At 46.9% G+C, this 25,373-nt stretch overlaps 2 protein-coding genes across 5 annotated transcripts in view; one reads left to right on the top strand and one right to left on the bottom strand.

The window, feature by feature from the left end:
* Positions 1–11,559, top strand: part of MYO15B (myosin XVB) — a 41,940-nt gene extending 30,381 nt beyond the window's left edge. The window contains exons 42-64 of the mRNA XM_051635228.1: positions 351–466; positions 1,006–1,065; positions 1,292–1,367; positions 1,877–1,995; positions 2,250–2,368; positions 2,790–2,931; positions 3,068–3,179; positions 3,504–3,664; positions 3,947–4,059; positions 4,176–4,239; positions 4,461–4,533; positions 4,913–4,989; positions 5,374–5,450; positions 5,968–6,098; positions 6,696–6,790; positions 7,086–7,163; positions 7,471–7,583; positions 7,928–8,072; positions 8,476–8,603; positions 9,556–9,689; positions 10,173–10,306; positions 10,737–10,877; positions 11,147–11,559. Of these exons, the coding sequence (XP_051491188.1) occupies positions 351–466; positions 1,006–1,065; positions 1,292–1,367; positions 1,877–1,995; positions 2,250–2,368; positions 2,790–2,931; positions 3,068–3,179; positions 3,504–3,664; positions 3,947–4,059; positions 4,176–4,239; positions 4,461–4,533; positions 4,913–4,989; positions 5,374–5,450; positions 5,968–6,098; positions 6,696–6,790; positions 7,086–7,163; positions 7,471–7,583; positions 7,928–8,072; positions 8,476–8,603; positions 9,556–9,689; positions 10,173–10,306; positions 10,737–10,877; positions 11,147–11,206 (2,468 nt within the window). The 3' untranslated portion in view covers positions 11,207–11,559. The remainder of the gene's footprint in view (positions 1–350; positions 467–1,005; positions 1,066–1,291; positions 1,368–1,876; positions 1,996–2,249; positions 2,369–2,789; positions 2,932–3,067; positions 3,180–3,503; positions 3,665–3,946; positions 4,060–4,175; positions 4,240–4,460; positions 4,534–4,912; positions 4,990–5,373; positions 5,451–5,967; positions 6,099–6,695; positions 6,791–7,085; positions 7,164–7,470; positions 7,584–7,927; positions 8,073–8,475; positions 8,604–9,555; positions 9,690–10,172; positions 10,307–10,736; positions 10,878–11,146) is intronic.
* A 1,655-nt stretch (positions 11,560–13,214) lies between these two features.
* RECQL5 (RecQ like helicase 5) overlaps positions 13,215–25,373 on the bottom strand; it is a 38,624-nt gene continuing 26,465 nt past the window's right edge. For 2 of the 4 annotated variants that reach the window (XM_051634818.1, XM_051634819.1), the window contains 12 exons: positions 21,879–22,106; positions 20,335–20,434; positions 19,792–19,828; positions 19,015–19,073; positions 18,798–18,874; positions 18,216–18,309; positions 17,610–17,750; positions 16,480–17,153; positions 16,221–16,293; positions 15,155–15,394; positions 14,575–14,647; positions 13,215–14,450 (listed from right to left, as the gene is read on the bottom strand). In XM_051634818.1, the coding sequence (XP_051490778.1) occupies positions 14,350–14,450; positions 14,575–14,647; positions 15,155–15,394; positions 16,221–16,293; positions 16,480–17,153; positions 17,610–17,750; positions 18,216–18,309; positions 18,798–18,874; positions 19,015–19,073; positions 19,792–19,828; positions 20,335–20,434; positions 21,879–22,106 (1,897 nt within the window). In that variant the 3' untranslated portion in view covers positions 13,215–14,349. Of the gene's footprint in view, positions 14,451–14,574; positions 14,648–15,154; positions 15,395–16,220; positions 16,294–16,479; positions 17,154–17,605; positions 17,751–18,215; positions 18,310–18,797; positions 18,875–19,014; positions 19,074–19,791; positions 19,829–20,334; positions 20,435–21,878; positions 22,107–25,373 lie in introns of those variants that run through there. The other 2 variants (XM_051634821.1, XM_051634820.1) reach the window with 2 other exon arrangements.

Here is a 25,373-nt window from a genome sequence, read left to right as displayed (position 1 = left end):
CAGCCTTTTTACAATGACATAAAGTAAAAATGTGTCCTCAAGCTTTAGCACAGGAGTAGTAATTTCCCTGGCATGCTGTGTGCTGTCTGTCTCTGGAGTGTTTCTATTATGAACACTGAATTTTGTAGCTGATGCAGCAAGTATAAATGCTATCAGAAATGCTGGTACTCACACAATGACCTTTGTACCTGCATTTATATTAGCTGATCACTACTGCCCTTCAACAGGGCTCTTGACAGTAATCTTCAGGCAAGCACATGGCACTGTCCCCTTTCTCTTGGTAGGTCTTTGGCAGGTGGGAAGGTGACCCTGTAGTCAGCAAAGCTTCACTGCTCTTTCTCCTCTCACAGTCTCTGCTCTAACAGTAGCAGAAGATGATGGTATCAAGACCCAGCTCTACAAGCTCACTACCAGTGTCAGCTTTTCCTATGTCAACCCTTCCTGGAAAATCTTTCTGCGCAAAGAGGTACAGGTTGTTAGCTAGGAGGTGGATATGGGGGCAGGGAACCGGTCCCACATCTGGTGAAAATAATTTTTTGCACCCAGGGTGATCTAAGAGCACAAAGATAGTTCTGGGATGAGGTCACATGACCCAGGAGCTGGGGGCAGGGGATCATCTCATCAGGAAGGAATCTGGGTCCTACTCTGCCTTACTCAGTTTCCCTACCTGTCCTTTCCTTCCTCTGTAAAGCACTGAGAAATCTACAAATAAATCTCCAGTAAACTTGCTGTTACTCGGTGCTTTCCTGTTAAAATAGTACAAGTGTGTTTAAAATAAAGTATTGGAGAGTGCACTGAACTGACCAGGGTTCATCCTATGGTCTCATCACGTTACTTTTGGTCCTTTGCTCCTGGTCCTTCTGTTGCTGTTCAGTGTCTCTTCCCTGCCTGTTCTTGGAGATAGACTCACTCATCTCTGGCAGTAAAAAACACACCTGGAGAGCTATTTCTGCAATATATGTAAACATCTGTAACATTACTATTGTTTTTATCCTCCTCTTGCAGGTGTTTTACCCCAAAGAAAATTTCAGTCACCCTTATTGTCTGAACTTGCTGTGTGAACAGGTATGTATTGGTCTATGACTCCAGGCCTGTTGTATCTCTGTCTGGGGACAAAACACTCCATAATTATTTGTATAAGTTGCCTTCTCTTCTGCATCCCTAGTCTCTTCTCCAGGTCCATCCAGTCAAGCCCCTGCTCACTCCTCTCTGATACTGTCTAACAGCCTGAGATGCTCCAGCACACACAGATGTGGCATTTTCAATGGAAGTCTCTCTGTTTCCTCTGCAGATCATGTGTGACACCTTCTCTGATTCCTGCCTTCGGATCTCCAGAGAGGAGAAGCGCAAAATGAAAGACCTACTGAGTAATTAACATCCCCATCATCCCTTCCTCTCTGTGCCCATCCCAGATTTTGGTTTGAAATGAGAAACTCCAAGACCTTTCAGGCGGGACTTAGGGCAGGGGACAAATTTTTCTTATTGCAGCAAGAAAACACATTTGTATGTGCTGAGTAATGCAGTGTAGGAATGTTTGTTTATTCCAAATGGTCAGAAAATGGTCCTGAAATTTCTCTGAGCCAGAAGAACTCCAGTTCTCATATTTTTATTTTGGGGAGAGGAAACTGAGGCCCAATAATGGGATTTTTACCTGTCTCAAAATCCAACTGTCATCTTTGACAGGAGCTTCCTGGAAAGGGGCAGAGAAACAAGCAGTAGACTGGTGTGTGCAAGTGATGTGGTATCCTTTTCCCTCTGCCTGTCATTTGCTGGGTTGTAATCATGGAGGAGGTCTGGGGGCAATGAGTCCCTAGGCAGAGGGAGACTTGGCAATCTTTGTCTTACTGAGAAAGTATCTGCTTTGTAACCCTGCTAGTGCAGTTCCGGGTTGGCAACGATGTCCAGTCCATTCAGGAAGATGGGATAAAGAAGAGGATTGTACTGGCTGCTCGGGATAACTGGGCTAACTATTTCTCCCGTCTTTTCCCTGTTCGTGTAAGTCTTAATCTACCCCCCAGACCCTGTGCTTGCTTTAGCTGTGTGGCTTAAGTTCACCTGGGATCTCTTTCTGTCTCCCTGCCGGGCCACAGATGACTCAATCTTTTGTGCGTTCTGTAGCTTCCTGAGTTTGACTCCTCTTTCAGCTTAGGGCCTCTTCAATGGTACATATGGTAGCATCTTCTTCCCCTGCTGCATCTTGTCCAGGTGGGATGGAGCCTTTGATGATCCCTGCTGCACTTCCCTTACAGGGTGAAGATGGAAGCGATGTTCAGGTCCTGGGTGTTTCTCACCGGGGCATGAGGCTGCTGAAGGTGGTGAAAGCAACTGGCTATAATCCTGAGCACCTGAAGATTCTTCGCAGCTACAGGTAAAAGGACACTGGTTGCTGCAGGATGATAATTTGTCACTTGCAGGATGCTTTCAGAGTGTAAGAGGCAGACCAAATAGATCAGCTGAAAATTCCCTGGTTGTGCTGTGCTCCCTCAGTCTGTCCTAGGCCAGTTGTGACTCACTGACCCTCCTTCTATTGAGTTCGGCCTTTCTCTTTCTTTCCTACCTTGTGTTGTTCACAGTGAGTGCGTGCCAGGTGTGAGTTAGCTCAGAAGGGAGGTCCTCTGTGTGGTTCAGTGAAAGACATCAGCAGCCTATTGTGCTGTTGTAATAGGGTTGGTGAAAGGCCCCCTGGAGTGCGCTGAGGCCTGTCTCCATTTCCTTTGAATGAGCTCCTATCCCCGTGATCAGCATCCCTAGCTCTAGCAGGACTCTGAACATGCTGGCTGTGTTCTCAGCTTTGCAGATGTGCTCTCAGTGGAATTGAAGGGCAGCGATGCCCTGGAGTTCTCTCTGAAGACAGAGCAGCTCTTCCTGCACTCTCCAAAGGCATCAAGCATCAAGGCCATGGTGGAACTCTTCATCCAGGAGCTGAGGCAGGTGAGGGAGTGGCTGTAGTGCAGTAGGTGATGAGGGTGCTTTTCTATATGGACCTGAGAGAGTCCATGGGGTAACATGGGCTGAGTCACTCACATCCTGGAAATGAAATTTGACCTCCTCATCAATTTTTTCCTAGGATACCAGCTACGTTGTTGCTCTGCGCAGCTACATTGCAGATGACAAGAGTCTCCTTAGCTTCAACAAAGGTGACCTCATCGAGCTACTGCCCATGCAAGGCGTGGAGCCAGGTGAGGGAATTTGTTTAGACTGGCAGGAGAGGTGAGGACTGGGTTCAAGGGCCTGCTGGACCCATGGTGCCCTGAAGCTCTACGTGCTGCTGTTGAGTAAGCCAGAGGAAGGCAAGCTCTTAGAAGCTGGCATAGTCAGCCTTCAGCTCTGCCATTCTCTGACCATAATCTACCTTGTTCCAGCTGCCATAGTTATAGGCAATATTATCTTAGGATGCAGGAAAGCCTGGTCAGTCCAATGCTCTCCTTTGCCAGTAGGATGCCACACTGCTTATTTCTCATGGTAGCTGCTCTGATTCCTGACTTTCTCCCCTGTTGCTGCAGGCTGGCAGTTTGGCTCCACTGGTGGCCGCAGTGGTATTTTCCCCACCAACCTGGTGCAGTTGGCTGCAGCCCCTGATTACCTCAGCACCAGCATGAACAGACATGGAGGGCTGCGCAAGAGCACAAAAGCTTCTTCAGAGATCAGGAATACCAGCAGGGAGGTGAGCTCACAGATTCAGTTTTCATTGGGGAACTGCTAGGGGACATGACCAGGTTCTGTGGGAGCTGCCAGGGGTGGGTCCGTGGCCCTGGTAGCATCTGACCTCCAAGGCAAGAGGGAAGATGACTGCTTAATCCTTGCAGACAGAGACACTCAAATACTATCATAGTGGGAGGGAGAGGCACCACACACAGATGGGGCCTTCCAAGGTCTGGCAGGTGAGAATACACAAAGCAGTTCCTCAGCAGACTTTTCAGGGTGGGTTTGGTGCCTGTCCTTGCAGAGTTCTATTCCCAGCCTGACATCAGAACCCAACAGCACCTTGTTAGTCCCTGCTGGTGATCGTTACACCATGGTGGACTTTGCCACAGCTTATTTCCGAGAGGCTCAGTCTGTGTGAGTAGGCTGTGCCCCTTCCTAAACAGGCATACACAGGACCTGTGTAGCCTGACCTACACCAGGCCCTTGCTAGGGATGTTTCTTAGATTGCATGTTCTCTCTCCTCTGTCTAGGCAAGGAATGAAAGGGATACCTGCTGAAAAGAAGAGTGCAGCTCACCTGGTCCAGCACACCAAGGTGAGCCCAGTCTCTCCCCATGGCTACAGCCAGAATCCCAGCTCCAGCATTGCCTCCAGCTTTGTCCTCACATGGCAAAAGCACAGGGGGCAGATCCCTGCAGTCTCTGGAGAAGTGTAGGTGTCCCCTACTCTTCAGTGCTGCCTGCAAGATACTGGGAGTTTGTCTCTTGCTCTGTGTGATCTGACTCCCCAGCTTACCATTGTGTTCTGGCCCTGCAGGTCCCGATCCAGGGGTCTTTGCTCCAGTTCTCTGACAGGGAGCTGAGTGAGCTTGCTACAACGAACTTCAAGAGTAAGTACCTCCCTAGGACATAACACTGCAAAGGCTGAAGTGCAGAGTGAGTGGGACGGCCTAGATGTCCACTCATAGGCATCATGATGCTCAGAGTGGGGAAGGGAAACTCAGAGGAGGGTCCCTCCTAAGGCATTTCTGCAGTTAATAACCACCAGTGTCCAGGCTGAAAGCATCCAACAAAATCCACTTTGCCTTGAGTGCAAAGTGCCCAAGAACATGCCCTGTCTGGGCTGATGTCTCTCCAACTCTCATGGCCAATGCAAGCCTTGCAATAGCCTGTGGAGCAGAAAAGCTTTCAGGACATTTTCTAGTCTACTGCCTGACCCATGGCAGGAGCACCTCTGCTTAGACCTAAATGCTGGCCTTTGCTTTGCAGCTCTGATGCGGCTCATGGGAGATCAACCAAAACTCAAGCATCAGAATGAGGTTGAATGCATCTATGAAATCCTTCAGGTTTGTGACCTTCCCCTGGGCAAGATGCAATGGAGATGAAGGGACAAGATCTTGCTGGGAAGGGACAGAGCAGGGAAGAGCCATAATGCAACATCCTACACAAGAAAGGGAGCTGAAACAGAGAGGCTGATCAAAAACATGGGGGGAAAGGCGTTGCATGTAGATGGTTTCCCTGGAAATCACTGTCTGGATGGGAGCACCACCTGCCTCTCCTTCTTCAGGCCTAGCTAGCACTAGAGACCAAGGGCTGCAAAGCCAAATTGCCAGAGCTCTGGAGCTGGGAGAGGAAAGGCACAGAGATGAGCTGGGGCCTCTCTGATGCTCTTGTCCCCTCTCTGATGCTCTTGTACCCTCTCTGATCCTGTCTTCTCCTTTTGAATGCAGCTGTGCAAGGAGAAGGAGAGTTTGCATGATGAGGTCTACTGCCAGGTCATCAAACAGGTCACCTGCAATCCTAAGCAGTGAGTACCAACACCATCAGCTCCTGTGCAAGCAGAAAGGGAACCATCTGCCTCACTGCTTCATCCCCAGCTGCTCAGGTGCTGGGGCTGAGCACTGAGGAAATGTAGCCAGTTGCTGGGTTGGGCGTTTTCACTTCACTGCTTGTCCTTGTGTCTCTGGCTGCTGATAAATCTGGGCACTTGGTAAACATTCCTGGTAGTGGTGCTGCTCAGAGCCCTGATTTCCTCATCACAGCCCTGAGGAACTGATACAGGAGTTAGAGACTGGCTTGACCCCACCCTGTCCTGCAATATGGCAGCAGTGGCATCAGAGTGGCTTTGACTGTTCCTGTTCTTTGTTTGCTGTTAGAATAACAGAACTGATCCCTTCCTCAGTATTATAAGAAACCTCTGACCAAGGACATTCTCATTTTCTACCACCTGCTATATGTGTTCAGAAGGGCAGAGGCTCACTTTGAGCTGCTTGGAGCAGGAATTCTCTTGTTCCAAGGTGCTCACAGTTCTTTCTGTTCCACAGGGAGAGCGTGATGCGTGGTTGGTTGCTCCTAAGCCTGCTAAGTGGGTACTTCCTCCCTTCTAACACCCTGATGCCCTATGCCACCAAGTTTCTGCAGCTAGCCAGCAGTGACCCATCTAGCACCCATCACGGTATAAGAGTTTCTGTGTTCTATAAGATAAAAGTCTGCCCCCTTGTTACTCTGGCCCAGCAGTCAAGGAAAGAAGACAGGATCCTGGGAGGGGACACGGTCCAGTAGGAAAATCTCCCTTATCCTGTTAGGCAGGAGAAATATTTTGGGGTACTGAGCTGAGTCTGCAGGCAAGATTCTGCTTTGATGTTGAGTCTTTCTGTTTGCAGAGGTCATTTCCCATTGCATCTTCACCCAGGCAAGATCTAATTGTGTCTGGGGTTTAGCTTAGCCCTGTGGCTTAGGCCCAGTTTAACAGCAGGCTGTGATATTCCAGAGTCACCAACTGTGAGGTGCTGGGGCTGGAATCCTGCCAGAGAAGAGGATTCTAGTTCTCCCATCTCATGATTCTTGTGTACTTCTGCCCTGGATGCTGTCTGGGGCTGGACCCTCATGATTTGGATGTGTCCTGAAAGAGTGGGAGATGAGGTCAAGTCCTCCTAGCAGTGGCCCTGGGTTAAATTCAACACAGGCAGGTTGACCCAACATCACAGACGATGCTGCTTAGTCCTTTGTTTTGCTCAGCACATGAAGCTTTTTCTTTTTCCTTTTCCTGCAGAAATAGCCAAGATCTGCCAGAGCAACCTGCGGAAAAATGTCATGTATGGGGGCCGTCGCCACCTTCCTTTCCCTGTGGAGTTAGAGGCATTTCTGGTACTGAGGGGCAGAGAACTGGGGATGCTGGGAAGTGGGAGAGGGCAGAGTCTTGCCAGGAGGTGCCATGTACAGTGTTACAGGGGTGGTCAGTGTTTCAAGAGAGGAAACGAAGCCTGTGTCTATAAGAGGACTGGGAAGTGCAGTGCCATGGAGCAGGGAGGGGATGTGGGCAGGGAAGAAGCAGGTACTGTGGGCAAGCAGTGGAAGGCAGAGACCTGGAAGAAGAGGGAGAAACAGTTGTGGGGCTGATGGGATCCTGCATGTTTTGCTGCCTAAAGCCTGTTCTTGGCAGAAGGGGCAAAGTGCCCGCCGGCTGGTGATACTGATCCCTGGGGGCATGGAGTACGTCAGCAGAATCAAGACATTCACTGTGAGTTTTCTGCCTTGAATTTCTTCATTGATCTGGACTCTGAGCCACACCAGGGAGCTCCCTTAACTGTCAAAACCTTGGGCTTTGGCTGAGCTTCCCATAGTGCTGGGACAGTTTCTCACTCACTTCCCAGGAATGGCTGTAGCCATGTATCTCTGCAGGGCCTGCACAATTCTGGGATGTCTCACCCAGCTTGCACAGTGACCAGAGCCATACTGTTGCCCTCCAATAGGCCCAATATGTCTTAACAACTCTGAAGCTGCTCTGGGCTTGCCTTAGTATTTATTTGCTTCTTTTCTTGCCTCAGGTGGCCAAGGAACTCTTGCAGGAGATCTGTGAGCACATGGGGGCAAATGAACAGGAAGAGATAAAGGAATTTGTTCTTTTTGCCATCAGGAGTGACAGCAATAATCCTGGCAAGTAGAGACTAGCATCTCGATTCTTCTGTACAGCAGTTTCTCCAACAGGGAGTACCATGGCTACTGTTTTGAAGAATTCCCCCACCCTTGCTGGCTCTAGGGAGGTTCTCCTTCAGCAGTTTCCTTCTTTATTAGGGATTGTGCCTTCTCAGGGGCTGTGCTGCCTGTTCCCAAGAGGTGTGTCTGTGTGGGTCAGTGTCCCTTTGGAATGGCTGATGCTTGGAGTTGTTAAGGGCAGAGTGGAATAGATGTGTGCAGGAAGGCTCCTGTCCTAAGCCATGGAGCTCAGCCTACTGTCTCAGCAGCAAGAGTGGTGATCCTCTCTCTGCCTAAACATGTAGGTAGAACGGCGAGGCCAATAAGATCGGAGGAGTATCTTCATGATTATCTGCTGGAGGACAGGGTGGTCACTGTGACTTTACGCAGGCTGATCTGGAGGACACCTCTGCACTTCGAGAACAAAGTTTATCTCAATGTCCATTATGGACAGGTAAGCAACAAGGCCAGTGTGTCCACCAGGAACCTCCCTAGCAGGGGCTGAGTTAGTGCACAGGCCAATGGGAATGTCCCAAGGGGGCTAAAGAAGTGGGGGGGCTTTGGCTGATCAGCTTTATATCCTTTTTCTGGGAATGACTAGTAACTGAAGCTATGGATGCGGAGAAGGCAGTGTGCCTGTAGCCCTAGCCTATGAGCTGTACTGCTCCAGACATGGTTTGTGCAGTTCTATGTGCTCTTCCTGAGCCCAGAAAACCTTTATTTTTTTTGTTATCAGACTGAGCTGGATGTGTTCATCAGCGAGGCAGGATGTGGATCTTTGCAGCCTGGCACTGTCCAGACCTGCCTGTACCTTCTGGTGGGTTTAACAAAAGCCTTTTTGTTGTGCTGTGTCTCAGATGCTGTGGGATTACCTGAATGGCAGGATACTGTTAAGCCATAATAAAGAAATGGAGGCACAGGTGAGCTTTCTGGCAGTGCTCCAGCACTGGGCCAAAACAAACCAGAAGAGCTCTGCTCTCAGCAGGTATGTGCCTCTAATGGGTGTTGGCACCACAGGGGTTAGGGGTGGGTGCCTGAAAGTACTCTCTGGATAATTAAGAATGGACAGTTCTGGAGAACATAAGCTATTAATTACTGGCACTTAGTGACTAACTCCTGCCTGTAATCAAGAAAGTTTCTCTCATGTTCACATTCTTAATGCTGACCGTCTCTGATCCACATTTCCTTTTGTGATTCCTCCTGAGCTGAGGGTCATGGGCATTTATTTTGACTGCCATGTGTTTGTAATGCCAAGAAGGAAGTGCATGAACTTATAGTGAGGACAAATGCTCCCTTGCTCTTTCTCACAAGTGTCAGAGTTTTCAACCCTGGGCATCTGAAATCTATGGTAAAATGCCTAATGGGAATGAAAATGTCCCTGGATACTGAAAAGCTTCTGTCATGCAGTCCCGAGCTGTATTTTCACCCTCCTCCCTTCCTGTATCCTTATGCACTTTGACTCAGAGTGAAGGTATTGCCTCCATCAGATACCCTTACAGCAGCAGGGGTTATGCTCTGCCCCTGCTGGGCATGGGGCACTCCACTCCATGTAGTGCTCTGGACACACAGGAGCAAGACAGGATTAAAGTGAGGTGGCTTTCAGTTGCGGCTGCCTCTGAAAGAACAGCCTGTGGCTTTACTGTCATGGTACAGTCCTTGCTCAGAGAGCTCCAGTTTTCTCCAAAAAGGAGGTATTTCTCTCAGTGAACTAGTCAGTGGTGCACAGCTGCCTTCTCTGTGGAAAACGTCACTCATGTTTCCTTCCATGTTACCCCAATTCAGATCCAAGCTGTTGTGCTCATTGTCCCCCCTCCCTCCACCTTTTCCCCCAGCCATGCAATTGAAAATTGTTCCTGCATCTCCTCCTTCCTCTTAATCCCCCCTGGTTTTGATTTTAGCTGGGCAGGAGATGAATTAGTGTCTGCTTGTTGGCACAGGGAGGAGCTGAAGGAGTACACGCCAAAGACCCTGCAGTCCTCCATCAGTCCCCAGGCTCTGCAGAACCACGTTAGCATGCTGCTGAGAACCAGGCAGCCCCTCCAGCCAGTGGATGCAAAAATACAGTTTATGGGTGAGTAGACATCCAGGTCTGCTTGAGTTGTCTATCCTGAGCATGATGGAAGGTGCTCTGAATGCACTTTAGGGACAGTCCACAAGGTTGGCATGGATGCTTGAAGTGGGCCATGACATACAACTCCCTGACAGCCTCCCCCTGCAGATTAGAACTTGTTCCCAAGCATGGTGATTATGGTAGAAGTTCCACCTCTTTTGCAGAAGCCTGCAGTAGATTTTCAGAGTGCTGTAGAACTTGTGTTTCAATTAGTTTTCTGGCTGCATGTCTCTGTTTTCTGGTCAGAAAAGAATGAGGCATCCATTCAGGCTGCTGAGAATTGAGTATCAGCAGCCTGGGGCAGAGGAAGAAGTTGTCAGTCCTACTGTTAAATGTGTAAAAGTTTGGGAACACTTGCAGCTTTTGACTTCTTTGCACTTTAGGTTGGTATGGTAAATTGCTGTTGGGAGCTGCTGACTGAAAGGCACCTTTTGCTTCTTACAGAGCATGTGATGAAATTGCCTTTCTTTGGCTACAACACTTACTTGGTAGAGAGAGTCAGTGATGACACAATTCCTGTGCCCTGTTACTTTGGTGTGAATAAAGAGGAGATCATTGTGGTGCATGGCACTACCCAGGTATGCCAGACAATTCCTCCCTCAAGTCCAGAGACCTGATGTCTGTCAGATCTTAACTTTGACTTTTAGAAGAACTTGTGAAGGAAGAGACTGTGTTTACCTGTATCACAGCCACTCTAACAGCCCCGGCCCAAAGCAAGTGATGAGACTGGCAGAAGTTAGTACAGCCATGTGCTCTTCTGCAAGTCCAGTGCTCAGGCTGACAAGCATGGGCCACAGTAAAACCAAGCATAAGTCATGTTCCTGTTCGTCCCAATCCTGCAGGACTCTGAGGACATGCTGTCAGCAGGAGTGTGCCCTGTTTTCTGTACACACTGCCCTGTGCCTCAGTCCTTGTCTCACTTTTCAGTAGGCTCTTGAGATGAATCTTCAGATGGTTTTGTTTCTCAGGACTGCCCCAGGGTGTTTTGTGGCTTTTCTCCCCACACAGGCTGTCTCGCGCATCATTCCTCTGAAGGAGCTGCAGAAGATGCGGACACTGCGGCCCACCTCTGAGGGTGGGCTGCCTGGCATAGAACTGGACTATGGCTCAGCTGCCAGCCCCAAGGCTATGTGGCTTGAGCTGTCAGAGGTGAGATCAGTTTGGACCTACAGCTTCCTCCTGGCCATTCAGAAATTGCCCTCCACTGCCCACCTGAGCCTCTGCTAAGAGACCGTACTGGTGCTCTCTTCTGTCCCAGCAGTGGAGGGGGCCACTACATTTCCCAGGCCCTTCAGTGCAGCTTTGTCCCAGCATGTTCCTGATATTTAATTATGGAAGTGATCTGTGGGAACACTTAGGTATGAGAAGCAGACATTTCTGGGTCAGAGTATGACTGATACTGATTTGTGTTTTGACAGGCTAAAGAAATGTATCACACGATTGTTGTCATCATGGATAAAACAGAGTTGCACAACTAGAGCCTAAGAGGAGGAGAATGACCAAGCCAGACAGCACTGTTTTCCTTCCCTTGAGCTCGCTCAGTGCTCCTGGCCCTGTCTTCAGGAGAGGACTCTCCCAAAAGACATCCATGACCTCAGACAGCTGCTTTCTCACTGCCACCACAGTGTTTGTTGATGGACATAACCTCACCCCTCCGGACCCGTCATTCAGTACCCAAATACTCCTCCTCGAAGCAATTCATGCAGTGGCTAAACAAACCATGAGACAACCTTTCCACACTGCTGCTTTTTCATAGCCTGTTCCAACCCAGAGCAGCTGAACAGATGCAAGCAACTGCCTTCAAGCTATGCAGTGTTGGGACTGTTATTTTCTGTTTTGAATTAATTAACATGGGCAAAGACTGATGCTTGCTAGAGACTGGTGTATCTCAGTGCACAGCTGAGGCTATGAAATGACTGCACTGGCTGCTGGTGTTTCCCATAAGCCAGCTTTTTCTCTGTATTGATGTGCAAGAGGCCCTACAGCAGGGTTTGTGAAGCAGGAACTTGTAGAAAGCATCTTAATTGCAAAGCAGATCAGTGTTACAACACAACACATATGCTGAGGCACAGATTGAGCTGCAATGGTAAGGAAGTTTATTGTTAATTAATTTCTTACTGACATAATTATATGTGTATGTTTCCCTCTACTATAAAGAAGTCAGTCATGTCCATGCAGCTGTTGGCTTGAATGATGGCTCCGTGCCCGTGGAGAAAGTGTATTCAAATGGAACTTGTATTTCAGTAGAGGAGAGTGTCCTGGGCTGTACAAAAATGCTTAATTTATTTTTATTGCTATAGCTCTTCTACTGAACTGAAAAGTATCTGCTCTTTAGGAGATGGCAATAAAATAAGCACATAGAGATATTTTGAAGCTATGATATGACAGATACTGGTTTACACCTAAGATGGAAATACTGACCTGCAGGTAACTGGCAAAGCTTGAGGAAAAGGTTGTCACTGTTGGCTGGGAAGGGGATGGATCTGAAGGTGCTCAATGCAAGCCATGATGCACAGCTAGCTGCTTCCTGGTGATGAAATTGCCTTTTTTTGGCTACAACACCTACTTGGTAGAGAGAGTCAGTGATGACACAATCCCTGTGCCCTGTTTCTTTGGTGTGAATAAAGAGGACATCATTGTGGTGGATGGCACTACCCAGGTATGCATGTAGTTACTGATGCCAGCAGTAACTACAGCATCTTCCCTGTCAGGAACTTCTGTGAAGTGCTGCTCACTGCAGCCTGTGAGGTCCTAGCTTAAGGATGTTCCACCCTCCCGCTTCAGCAGTGCTACCGCAAGGTAAAGCACCACACGACATGAAAGAAAGGAGTACAGAAGATACCTAAAGATTAACTTATCCTTATTGCCCTTCTTTTTCTCTGAGCTTGTCCTCCCTTACATAAAAGCACAACTTATCAGGTTAGAAATGCCCTACATTGAGATAAAGCACTTTGTCACACAACCCCATGCCTTAACCAGCCCTCTATGGTGGCCCCCCCCAGATTTACAAGATAAACAAAGCATTTTTGAGAAGTCCACCCTGGCAGCAGCTGAACTCTTAAGCACTGAACTTTGGAGAGTTAGTTACCCCACTTAAGTGGCTGATGAAGCAGGATTTTTAATGGGAAGGTAAAATAGAAGCCAGCAGGCAAGAGCCGAAAAATACTTCTATTGTGTAAAAGACTTCTTGTAAAGCCCTTTGTCCTCCAGTGAGCAGAGCAAGCTGAAGATGAAAGTGACTTCTGAGTTAAACATTTCCAGGTTGTTCTTCTGGTTCTACCTGGAGAAGTCTTGTAGCTATGAAGAGCTGAGGTGCCTGCTAGCACATTCTCGCCATCCATCCCATCCCTGGCTTGCATTTATTAGCTGTCTGTTCAGATAGCAAATGTCCTATCTATGGTCACACTGTGTTCACAGTGTTGGAGTCTTACTGTATCTTAGACCAGACTTTATGATTAGGTGGCAAGAAAAAGCTTACAGGAAGAGTCTGGAGCAGCTATAACATTGTTTTATTGTCAGTTCCATACATACCCCTCAGAACATTCTAAAAAAATATATCTGCTGAGTACAGTGATCCAAAAGCCTGACTGATGGCCTCTCAGGCTGCAGATTCCTCTGGCAGCACTAGTGCCTGTGGCCACCAGCCTCTACAGGCATGGAACAAAAGCAGAACCCAACAAAAGGACTTGTGCTGGGGAATCAGGTTATTCTAAGCCCACTGATACCCTAAGATTCAGGTCCTTCTATAAATATAGCAGCAGAGGCACCACAGTGCCAATGTGAGGGCCCCAGCAGTACCTTAACCAGTTGTAAAAGCAGCATTGCCCTCGGTATTGCAGACTGTAGGTGAGGCACAGGGAGCAAATATGGCTTTAGGGGTTACAAGCAACTGCTGGACAAGCACTGGCAACCTTGGTGCCACTATTGGAGAGGTTAATACTGAAAGAGCATCACTGCTTAAGTTAAAGGACAGGCAGAACTAGAAAAGCTTTAAAAAAAACAAAGAACAAACAAACCTTCAGATTAAAACAAAAATAATCCAGGTTTCTCCACCTTCAGAAAGAAGGCATTGCCTGCATGGTAAAAAGAAAAAAATACTCCCCTCCTGTCCTTCAAGGGAAAACATTCCACTCAGGAACTCAACCATGAAATTTGCCATTGGAGGCCCTGAGCAAAGCCTGTGAACTTGTAGGTAAGGCTTCTATTGGTACCACTGAAACAAGAACTGAGAGAGAAGGGAAGTGAGGGGAAGAGCCATTTAGGATGCAAAATGCCATCCCAGAGTCCTGGCTGGAAACTCTTTGAGTCCTTCCTAGACTGCTGCAGGGAGTAGATGTTAGACACTGCACAACATCTGGGGCAGCTAACCTACACAGCAGATACAGACTTCAGACCTCTTGACAAGAGGTACTATAGGGCTTCAGTGCCCTGGTTATTGGAAAAACTCTCCAGAAGTTCACAAAAACTAGTTTCCTTGAAGTGCATGTCACTAAGGACAGTAGTGAGCAAAAATGCAGTGGGAAAAGAAATCTAGCTCACTTCTGCAGTTTCATGGCTGAGTTCTTGAAGATCCCCTGGTCCCACTGCTGGAGGAAGGAAGATGGGCAACATGATGCAAGAATCAGCTCTCTGAGCTCTGCAGCTCCTGCCAGTCTGTCTCACTCTCACACCTGACCCTTGTTTTAAAAAACTCTTTGATGAGTCTCTGTGCTTCCTCCTTCACTGCAAGAGAAGAAACACCACCTTTGAGACAATAGTTAGGACATCTGCCCCCTCCAAAGACATCAATCCATTTAACATCAGAAGAATCCAAGATTCTTGGTGCTCTTCCCAGATGCCAACTCACCAGTCTTGCGGGCAGGGTTCTGCTCTTCAGTCAGTAGGTGAGACAGGTGCCGAGCAAAGCCCTTAAACAGATCCTGCAGAATTGGGAAGATAAAGAGCAGAAAGCAGACATCAGTTACCTCAGACTGCTTCCTCATTTGTCCTGCCCTTGAGCACAGCCTGGCTGTAGCACAAACCATCCACAGATTTAGACTACAGGAGCACTGCAAACCTGTTAATACCCCTGACCCTGGAGAAGCACGTGCACACAGATGGTGTATTCCAGAACACACCAAGCAAACTACACCAGAACTAAACCTGATCTCACTCCACAGGTGGGAGTTCCTAAAAGTTTTCCAGAGTTTAGTGTGAAAACATGAAAAATAACAAATGTGGAACCAACACAATGCCAGTCTAAATCACACACAGACCCTTTCCTGGGAGAGGTAAGTTGCTGCACCTAGAGTCACTACACTAGCACATAGAAATATGTGACTTGGAAAAGACAAGTGGTATCCAGATCGTCTTCCCCTTCTTAGAGCCCCAGATCACTAGGGAGATGCAGCCTCCTTCTGCTAAAAAGGTCTTGGGCTGTGTCCTACCTTGGAAGCAAATTTGCCACCCTTGTAGAATGGAGTCAAACATTTGACAACAATGTCTGCTGTGTCCTTGAGGGATGTGCTTTTGGTCACTGGCTGTATGGACTTGCTTGTTCCTTCTTTATCACACTCTGATAAGTTTGGATCAAAAGTCACCTTCTTCTTTGTTTTGCTTTCTGACTGGGACTGACTTGAAGATTTTGCCACTGTCCGTAGCCGCTTTGCTGCAGGGCTTTCCAGATCCTGGAGATGGGACAGAAGAAAACCAAAACCACCAATTCCTGAGGTAGCATTACACTTCCAAGCATCCACCACCTTCTGAGAACATGAATCTTTGCAGTATCCTGCAGGCTCTCCCTCTAGTGACCACCATGCAGGAATCTATCTAACCCATCTTGCTGTGCAGACATAATACACAGTTTACCACACAAAGGGACTTTAAGAAAAACCTTTAAAGAATGACTTTATGTTCTTATTAGGGCAGTTAACTGGTAGACTGCCCTATACAGGAAAAACTAAGAGGAAAAGATTTCCCAGGATGTCTGCTCAGAATACAACCATTGGGAAGAAATCAACCACTTCAGGAGTGCCACACTGCTGCTCAATTTGAAAGAGCAAGGAGAAGGCTGCAGAACCAGTGACTGAACAGCAAGGAAGGCTGAGAGTTTGGCTCACTTCTGAGTGGTCCTGTGTGTCATTTGCCTGTGGTTGTTCCCTTGACTTGAGAAAGCAGTTTACTAATTATAGTTACAGATCTAGAGGGGGTGGAGACACTCATTCCAGGCAAGTCACCAGCACAGTCACATGGTGTTGCAGAGAAAAAGAAACAAAGCAGAGTGGAGAAGCTTTCCACTGCCCTGTGAGCTGCTGGCACTGGCCCAGGAGGCAGCAGAAGGACACCAGGAAGGCAACACAACTACAGTTCTTCTCTGAGCAACTGCAGCTGGGCTCTCCCCAGATAAATAATACTATCAGGTGAAGTTCACACCAGGAGCATCACTCTCAGGGAGAAACTTGGCACAAGATGAGAAGAAGAAATAGAGGAAATTAACATCCATTAAAGTCTTACCTCATCTGATCCTGGTCGCTTCCCACATTCACTTTCCCCAACAACATCAGTTTTTGCAACATTTTCAGCAACACTAGTAGGAAGAGTGGAGAGAAGGCCAATTTCAATCATTCCACAGTGAGGATATTACTGCAATCACTAGAGTCTCCCTGACCAGCCTAGAGATCCAATATAGATTCCCAGTTTCCATGACAAGGCTGGTGGGGCTTTGTAGCTCCTTAACAGGGCAACAGAGGGAGCAGAGAGGTAGAGATTTTACCTGGATTTTACATCAATTTCTTCCTGAAGGAGTTCAGATTCAGCAGTCTGCTGGGTCTGAAAATCCTCTCTTCTCTCAGTCAGGGTCACTTCTGTCTCTTCCAGTTCACCATTCGCTGCCTGGGACTGTCCAGTCACATCTTCTCTAGAGAAGATGTTGTTTTCCTGAGGTGCTCCTTTCTCTTGACATATGCTTTGAGAAGAAACCTGAGGTACTGTGCTTGCAGAACAGCCACCTCCCTTTGCTGAGATGCAACTTTTGGCTTTAGACCCACCTTTGGAGACAGAGAAAAATTTGGAAATATCCTGTGATTCTTTTTTAGCTGCTTCTGCAAGCATTTGCTGCTTCTTGCTAGGTTTGGACTTCTTAGTAGGACTCTCCCAAAGGGCAGCTTTTGTGTCTGGACTGGGTCTCTGTTCCTTCTTTTCAGGAAGGAATACTTCTACCCCAGCACTTTCACACATTGCTTTGGTTGCCACTTCTTTTTTCTGGAGAACAGAGTTTCTGGTGTCCAGTTCCAGACTAGAGGTGCTGTTGTCTTGCCCATTTAGACAATCTGCTTCTTTTTTGACAGGCTTTGTATCACTCTCCTCCTGGATCTTCAGCAGTTCTGAAGCTGTCTGGAACACACTGGATTTCTTTGGAAACCCTGCTCCCACACGCTTGGGTTTGAACTAGGGAGAAAGAAGAAGAGATTTTGGGTATGAGAACATTAAGGAAGCCCTTTGTGCAGAACACTGAAACAAACAAAGTTTCAGGATACACACCAGTGTGTACAGCTGTAAGCTGCAGAAGGCTCTAAAATTGACTCATCATCATAACTATCAACTGACACAGCAGGGAAATGGATGAGGTTAAAGTCACAGGCCCAGAGTAAGGAAACAGAGAGCATCCTTGGGTAGAGCCAGATGCAAAAAACTTGCTTGACTTATGGCCTGCACATGGATTATATTCACTAACAGGAACCAGCATGACTAGTTGATCTCACTCCAGAATCAAAGGACAGACAGAAAAAGCAATTCCAATAGAAATGAACAGCTGTGGCCACACAAAGGACCCAAAGTAAAACTATAAAAAAAGCAGACAAGCACACCATTCCCTCCTTGTCTGTCCCAAGTGGACTCACTCACTGAGTAAACCTGGGATGCAGGGAGAAAGTCCTCTTCTGCTGGAGACCCAGATTTTGTTTCCAAGCTGCTGCTGCCACCAGTTCCGGACCCAAAGACTGAGAACAGCTCTCCTTGTTTTGAGGCTTTGTTTATTTCTGCTAGCTGAAAAGAGAATAGAAATGTTCTCTAAAGGCCAGAAATCTTTATGCATTCCTGTCTCTGTACACACTAAAAGCCATAGTGGCAAAACATATGTCCCCCCTGGAGAGACATCTCAAGAACAGAAACATCTTCAAAGAGAGTTACTGCAACCAGCTAAGCTAAAACTAGGCTTCTCTATTGTCAGCAACAGTCTGAGGAACTCCCCACTCCCTTTATTGCCAGACTGTAGGATATTTGGATAAGCCTGCACTGGTATGTAGGTTTCCAAAGTCTGTAAAGCCAAAAGATGTGAAACCGAACTGATTATGGGCCCTCCTGGAAACAAAAGCAAGAAAGAAAATTTGGAAGACATACAAGGCAAAGCAGAGCTTCTCCTTCATCTTTCCCACATAAACTCTACCCCATTTCTCCTCAAGCAGAGGCCACAGCACACTCAAGGGAACAACAGTGGACATGTGGCCCTACCTTCTTTAGCACTGTTGCCTTGTATGAGTTTGCCATTTTACTGGTTCGGAAAGCTTCATACTCCAGCTCCACAGCACAGGCATGAGGGTCTGACCTGAAACACAGGCTGCAGTCATTTCTGGCAAGACACACTTCTATAACTGCAAAGGGAACACTAATGCTTCAGCATCTCCCAGAAAGTACAAAATCGCTCCCTCCAGTGCAAGAGTAAGTGATAACTTCCAATTAAGTCCTAAGGGATGCAGCAGTGAATTGCTGGAGAATGGAAAGGGTGGTGAAAACAGGTTTCCATCAGTCTGGTCCCGTTGCTCAGAAGTACTCTCTCTCCATCTTGTGGGACAGGGAAGAATTGCAGCTCCTAGGATCAAGCTGATGTAGCAGCATCAGACACAGGAATCTCTGTATCTGATCCTGAACACCACTACAAGAAGGATGCTGTTAAGTGAAACTACATCCTTGTCCCAAATAACATAAAAAAAAATTCCCTGAGAGTGGTAATGTTGCTCAGGAAAGAGTAGGCCCCGTGTGAAGGGACTCAATTTGCTACCCTTTCCCCATATCTAACCTCATCTCATCTCATACCCTTTTCCTCCTTCTGCTGGAACCTTTTGATTGGTGCTCAAGGCTTCTTCCAGCATCTTCAAGCAGTGTTCCCGTCCCTAGGAAACATGGGATACTCAGACATGTTCTACAGAAGTCACAGTGCCCTTTGAACTTCCATCCCTGAAGTAAGAACAGAGCAGGCAGAATATTGCTCTGTCCAAGTCAACAAGACTGAATGTTCACCAGCCCTTCTTACCTTCACTGTGAGCTTAGAGATTCTCCTGCTGGAGGCGTCCTTCAAGGGGCAGTCTGCACCTACCACAGAAGGGACATTTGGAGAAGGGATCATAGCAGGGCTGGGGCTGATGGAGAACATGCTCCTCCCTGCATAGTCACCCCAAGAACCACTGCACTACAGCCAGCCCTTTTACCTGGAGAAGCTACAAATACCAAAGGAGCAGGCAGAAGCCAAAGTGAGAATTTTTATCTATTTTGCTAGTTTACAACTGACAGCTTTCCAAAACCTCTCCCTCTAAGGAAACCTTTTATCAGGCAATCTCAGCTCTCAGGAAACTCAACTCTTTTCCACTCCCCACAATACCAACCAAAACTAGAGAGGCTGAACAGAGTAACATGAAATACCAGGTGTTCTTTTACAACAGAGTAAGAACTGTGTTGCTAGACAGGGCCCCAAGTAGCACAGTTACAAATGGTGAAGTGTTTCAGCAGTTTCCTTATAGCCCAATTGAATTGCATAACCACTGCAGAGAGAGCCTACAAAGTCAGGTTAGACAGAGTTTTCCTTCTCTTCTGCTTATTTGGAAATGTTGTTCAGAAAGATGCATTCCAAATCTTCACCAAAGCTAAGCTCTGATGCATTTCCTCCAGCCAAGCTTTCACAGCCAAAAGCCCAACCTCTGTGCCTAGGGATTGGTACCTCCAGTGTTGATGCTATATAAATTACACACAGCTGCAAAATACAAGACTTCCTTCTCCCAAAGAAAATCCACTATAAATTAGAGAAGGTATTTACTTGGAGGAACAAAATCTTCCTTTTCTGGTTCTTTGCCCTGGAAGAAAACAAAGATCAGTCAAACGTTTCCATTCCTGCAACTCACATGGAGGTCTAGAAGAACAAAAGAGACATTTTATACCCATGCTCCAGGGAAAATGAATGCTGAACTTACAAAGGTACTGAAAAGGTACCAAAATGGGGTAAAGGAGACAAAGGATGAGAATCAAAGCCAGAAGTTCAACTTTTGCTATAGGAATATGCAAGAAAAGCTGAATGGGGAAATCTGTTTTGACTGATATCAGAAGTGCCAAAGACAACAGGATCCCTTTGATTAGCACTGCAGAGAACTCTGTGCATGGGTAAGCTGGGTTCCTTCCTGTCGTGGGACTGACCCAGAATATGGAGAACACAGCAAAAGCAGAGGTACAAAAAGTAAAAAACAGGGCAAGCAACAGCAAGATGCAATGATTTCTTTTCATTAGTGCCAGGAAGCCTTTCTGCTTCTAAGACAAGCTGACAGAAAGCAACCTGGGAATCTCTCCCAAAGGGACAGCAACTCACCTTGCGCAGACTCATCTGCTTTTTGTAGAAGTTGTTCCACTCCCGTTTCCGACTCTCTTCATTATCTTCATCCCAATTCCCACTGCTTTCTTCATCATACCTGGATAAGGCAGGAAAACAAGAGGAATAAACATTTCTGTAGCTGCAGAATTAACGGGGGGACGGGCTTTGGAAAGCCTTGGTCATCCAAGTATTTACAACAGATGTACTTCATGTCATTTCTGAAAGAGTCTCAGCTTTTAGTTGTACTGCCACCCCTCAACCTGGATAGTGAATATACTCCAAAAACTCATGGAATTTGCTAATCCCATGAATCAGCGAGCAGCAGCATGAACTAGCAGCACATAACTCGTGTTCTAAGAATGGAGGGCTCCATTTCAGAAGCTCTGCCAGCTTCTCCTACAGGGTTGAGTAGCCAGTGCTTTTCGTCCCTCTATCAGTCATTACCCTTGGAGCAGAGATGGCAGAAAAGGCAAAGTCCCACTCCTGAGACTGTTGCTCACAGGCTGTTTTACTAAATTAAATCCCCATCACTACTACGCTGAAGTGCAGCAGCTGATTCTCACCAGATGTAGCCAAAGAGTTTACTGCCTTCCACAGCTGTCACAGCCCAAACTGCCAGGTGTGAGAGATTTAAGGCTGTTGACCAGTACAACTTCGAAGGCAAAGATACCACCAAGGTTCAGTAAATCAAGTGGCAAAGTGTGTTGTACTCCAGCATTGGCCCAGCCTCCTCAGGATCTGAGATCAAACACACACTTAGGTCACAAGTACAACAGTTTCCTCTGACTCAGTGGACTTGCCAGAAGAACAAAGCCCCCAGTCTCAAGCTGTTTGAGGAACAGCAGGGGGCTAGGCCAGCTGAGAGTGCTGTGCATCCTGGCAGAGCTTCATGGGCAGTGCAGGCAGCCAAACTTGCATCCTGGCTGAGTTGCAAAATGGCTGCAACTCAGCCAGAGAACAAGGAAGAGGAGCAGTCATCATCTCCACACTGCCAAGCATTTTACAGAATTGTTTCCCACTGCACATCTTCCTCTTGCTGTTAGCCTGAGAGGTAAACACCAACATTTAACAATCTGTAGAAGAAGCAGACACTGGCACTCCACTAGATCCTCTGTGATGACTAAGTCCTGTTAGTGGCCCCTCAGCCTGTTGGCCCACAAACAGCCATACTAAGCCAGGAATGAACTCTGGCTTGTGTCATGCTTTGCTGTCACATTGGTCTCAATTTAAACCTTTTTGATCCTTGTGACTGTGAACAGGCTAAGCCCACTTCTTTCAAAAAATCTGAAGCCAATTTCTTGAACCAATTACACTCTACAGGGCAATTCTTAGGTCAGTCAGAATAACTTCTGGGACACAAATGTGATTGAGGCTGTTTCCAAAGCGTGTGGAAAATGAAATTCCAGCTTCTGCTGCCAGGAAGTTACAGGAAAATACCATCACACAGAAACATGTGCTGAAGATAGGAGTGGCTGGGCCTGCAGCTGGGAGATGGGATCTTCTCTCTGAGAGCTTCTATGAGCTGAGTTGGAGTTACAGACCTGCTAAAACCTCTGCAGCCTCTCCTCCCTCCTTCATACAGCTCTGGGTCATAGCTATCCCAGGAGGAACCCGTGGGCCCGATGCAGGTTTTGCTCCAGCTGTTGCTGCAGTGCTCCAGTGACTCCAGCTGCCTCTTCACTGCCCCCGGGTTCCTGCAGTAATCACAGCACTTGTTGCAAGGGGGGGTGACATCACCAAAGTACTTGGCTATGGCAGCATGGCGGCATCTGGGGAGCAAAAGGAATATGATCTGGTCATTATTGATATGGACTCCATCCTCCAAATGCAAGGTGTCTTTTGAGTAAGACTTGAGTATTCTTTTTCTGGGCAGAGAATGCTTATTCCAGCAGGAGTCACAGGGATTAAGCCCTGGACCACAACCAGGGTTGTGTTCCAGGCATCCTACTTAAGGTCTCTCTGCCTCCACTTCTTCACATGTAAAACAAAGAGTGGTGTCAATATCTTCTGCTAAATGCTTTCAGAGCTTTGAGATCTGCAAGAGGCAAGGTGGATGAAACACACAGTTATTAATTATTAATTCTGGACTGATGGCCAAATATATTTCATGTCCAATCACAACTGCTCCAGGATAAAGAGGTAAAGAGGTCCTGTTGATCCCTACACCTCCAAGTTCAGAGTATGTCTGTATATTTCACACTGGAGGGCTTCTAATTTTGTTTGTGGTTTGAAGATGAAGAAATCTACATTTGAGGAAACAGGAATGTGAATGAAGTCACAAGGGAGCACCATTCAGATAACACAGCCTGGGTCTTGATCTGCTAACACATGCTTCAGATGACCAGTGGGTTGAGTCCTACATCCATGAAAACCAGTCCATTTGCTCATGCAGTATTGCACAACCAGTTCTGCCAGCCTTAGCAAACTAGCCATGTGAAGATGATTAGATCCTTCCAGGAATCTTTGTAAGATTTCTGGCAGACAGCTGTGCTTTTGGGTACATAAAAGTTTGGTGACAGAGATGTGCTCATTGGCAATACAGGTACTTAGTAATTTTTTTGCTAGAACACTCCTTAACTTAAACCAGTGAAGACACTGATCTTGCTAGATAAAGCAGAACCAGGTGGTTACTGGTTTTTGGTGTGGGTTTTGTTTTGTTTTGTTTTTTATGAAAGTGGGCAGAATTTAGAGGAGCTTTTTAAAACTTGGGTTTCACAGCAGAGGTGGCCAGTTGTCTCTTAATCAAAATGCTGATACTAGGTATACATAAACACTTGATCAAGCATCTAGTAATCAAATCCTGCAGCCAAGCAGCAACAAGAGTTATTTTAGAAGAGTGGAAGAACAAAGTGGAGATTTTTCTTATCTAACCAAGGAGCGCCCTAGTTGGCTTACCAATTTCATCTGCAAAAAGTGGGTCACAGAGAGGGAAAGTAAGAGAATGAAGACTTAATTTATTCTTATTACAAACCCTTTAAGGCATGTCTAAACTTGTGAGAGATCTGACAAACACAGTTTGCTTCTTAACCTGTGTACGTGCATGCATGTGTCTGGAGGGAACAAAATGCCTACCAAAGCATCACAAACAAACCCTTCAAGGGTCTGCAGCACCAGCTGCCTCACTCCTTCCCACGGCCAGGGAGGTTAATTTACCCAGCAAAAGAGTGAGTGAAGCAAAGCAGCAGGTTACAGACTTGCTGCCAGAGCAATGAAACTTGTGTTGGAGTGCAGAGAGCCTGGCACTGCTCAGGTAAGGAAAGCTGCAACAGGGTGACTTTGCATTGCACAGTCTAGGGCACTGAAAGCCTAGAGAGGGCTCTGACAAAGCTGGCTTTATATCCCCCTGCAGAGCTCCACTGACTCACTCTCGACTTGTTCTCAAAGAAAGAGCTCCTTTCACATGGTGAGGAAGGGTGGGGGGACCAGGATGGGGACAACACATTCGATCCCCTTGTCCTGCTTTTCCAAAAGAACTACTGGGGCTGCCTGTCCTGCCAATGCAGTGTGACTATAGAAATGTCAGCAAGCTGCAAGTCAGCTTTTTGTTTCCCCAAAAGAAAACAGGCAGGCATTCTCATTAGTCCATGTCTCTCACACGCACTGATCTGAATTAGGGTTAAGTGAGGCATACAGTCATGGTCAAGCCCTTTCCTCACTCCTACAGCCCACTCTCCAGGCTTATGCTGGGGAGGGACATCCATACACACCTCTGTCCCTTAATGCAAACAAGAGAGATAGCCCAAGGGAGGGCTCTGATAGAAGCAGAGATCAGCTCTGAAGTTACTGGAATTTAGAGAGTTTCTAGTTTCTAACCCATCAGGCTTAGCCAAGCCCTTTCTGTCCAGCCTCCTGTAACTGCCTGTGTTTTACTACAGAATTACCCAAACTGGGGCCACAGCCCCACTTTAGCCAATGATGCTAATGAGTTGGGTCATCATGGAAATTCATTTGCAGAACTAAGATTGCAGTCCTGTAATTAGTCAAAAGGCCAAAAGCAGAGTTACCAATAGGGATGCTGGGGGGAGCTACTGGATTAATGCTTAACTGACCACAAGAGGTCCAGAAACATAGTTGGTTATGCATTAACACGTGGTGGGAAATCTTCCCAAGTCCCATTAGCACCTGACTAATGCCCATGAGATGGACAAACCATTTACATAAATTCACGGTAGTTTGTACTATTACACATGTCCTAAATTTATTTCATCCTTTAAATATGCAACTGTATTATTTGCCTCCCCTACCCTTCAATAGGAGTATGTATGAGCTGACCCTTGGTCTTTAGAATGTCTAAACAAAATCATTATTTAATTTGAGACATCCTGCTCTGATTTAACATATAGGATAAGTTGAAGAGCAAATAACAATCAGGTTTATTAACATATTTTTGTCTGTGTCAATGCATTTCAGGAAAATGCTAAACTGGCCACTCAGCTGCCTGCACCATTCCACCCTTTGGTTCCTTGCTTTGGTACACCAGGTAAAACAGGAGCCCTAATCCTGCAATTGGTATAAACAAACTGTAAGAGAAGAAGCAAAATCATACATCCCATAAAGAACCTCTGCCTCTCCAAAAAATATAACAGAAAAAAAGCTTTCCCTCTTACGAGCCAAAGAAGGCTACACAGGCTTCTCAGAAAAGGTCCCCCCCCCAAAAAAAAAAAACAACAACCCAACACAAAACCCAGCAAGTTTTGGAATAAAGCCAGGAAATTAAAGCATTAAACAGACAGAAATCGTATGTGGACAAATTCTCTTTGTAGATGCCAGTTGCTGAACAAAAGCCATTTAATGAGCCTTGTCAAATAGAAGAGTAAATTATGAGGTTGGTGAGGAATTATAATTTTGCACCTGTCAGAAGGGCTGTGTGCTTTGTAGTATCAGCTGAACTTCAGCCACCCTTTGAGACAAGGCAGCGGGTGTCAGCTGTCCCCAGGGTACAAGCAGCGAATCCCAAGGCACCCAGAGAGTAAATGACTGGGCCAAGAGCAGGGAGCAAATTCAGCACCCCAGCATCAGCTCTGCTCCCTGCCACT

The sequence above is a fragment of the Apus apus genome, chromosome 17 (assembly GCF_020740795.1).
Source record: "Apus apus isolate bApuApu2 chromosome 17, bApuApu2.pri.cur, whole genome shotgun sequence".
In the NCBI taxonomy this organism is placed as follows: Eukaryota; Metazoa; Chordata; class Aves; order Apodiformes; family Apodidae; genus Apus; species Apus apus.
Note: the sequence above shows the minus strand (reverse complement) of the source record. Positions and strands in the feature narration are given on the sequence as shown.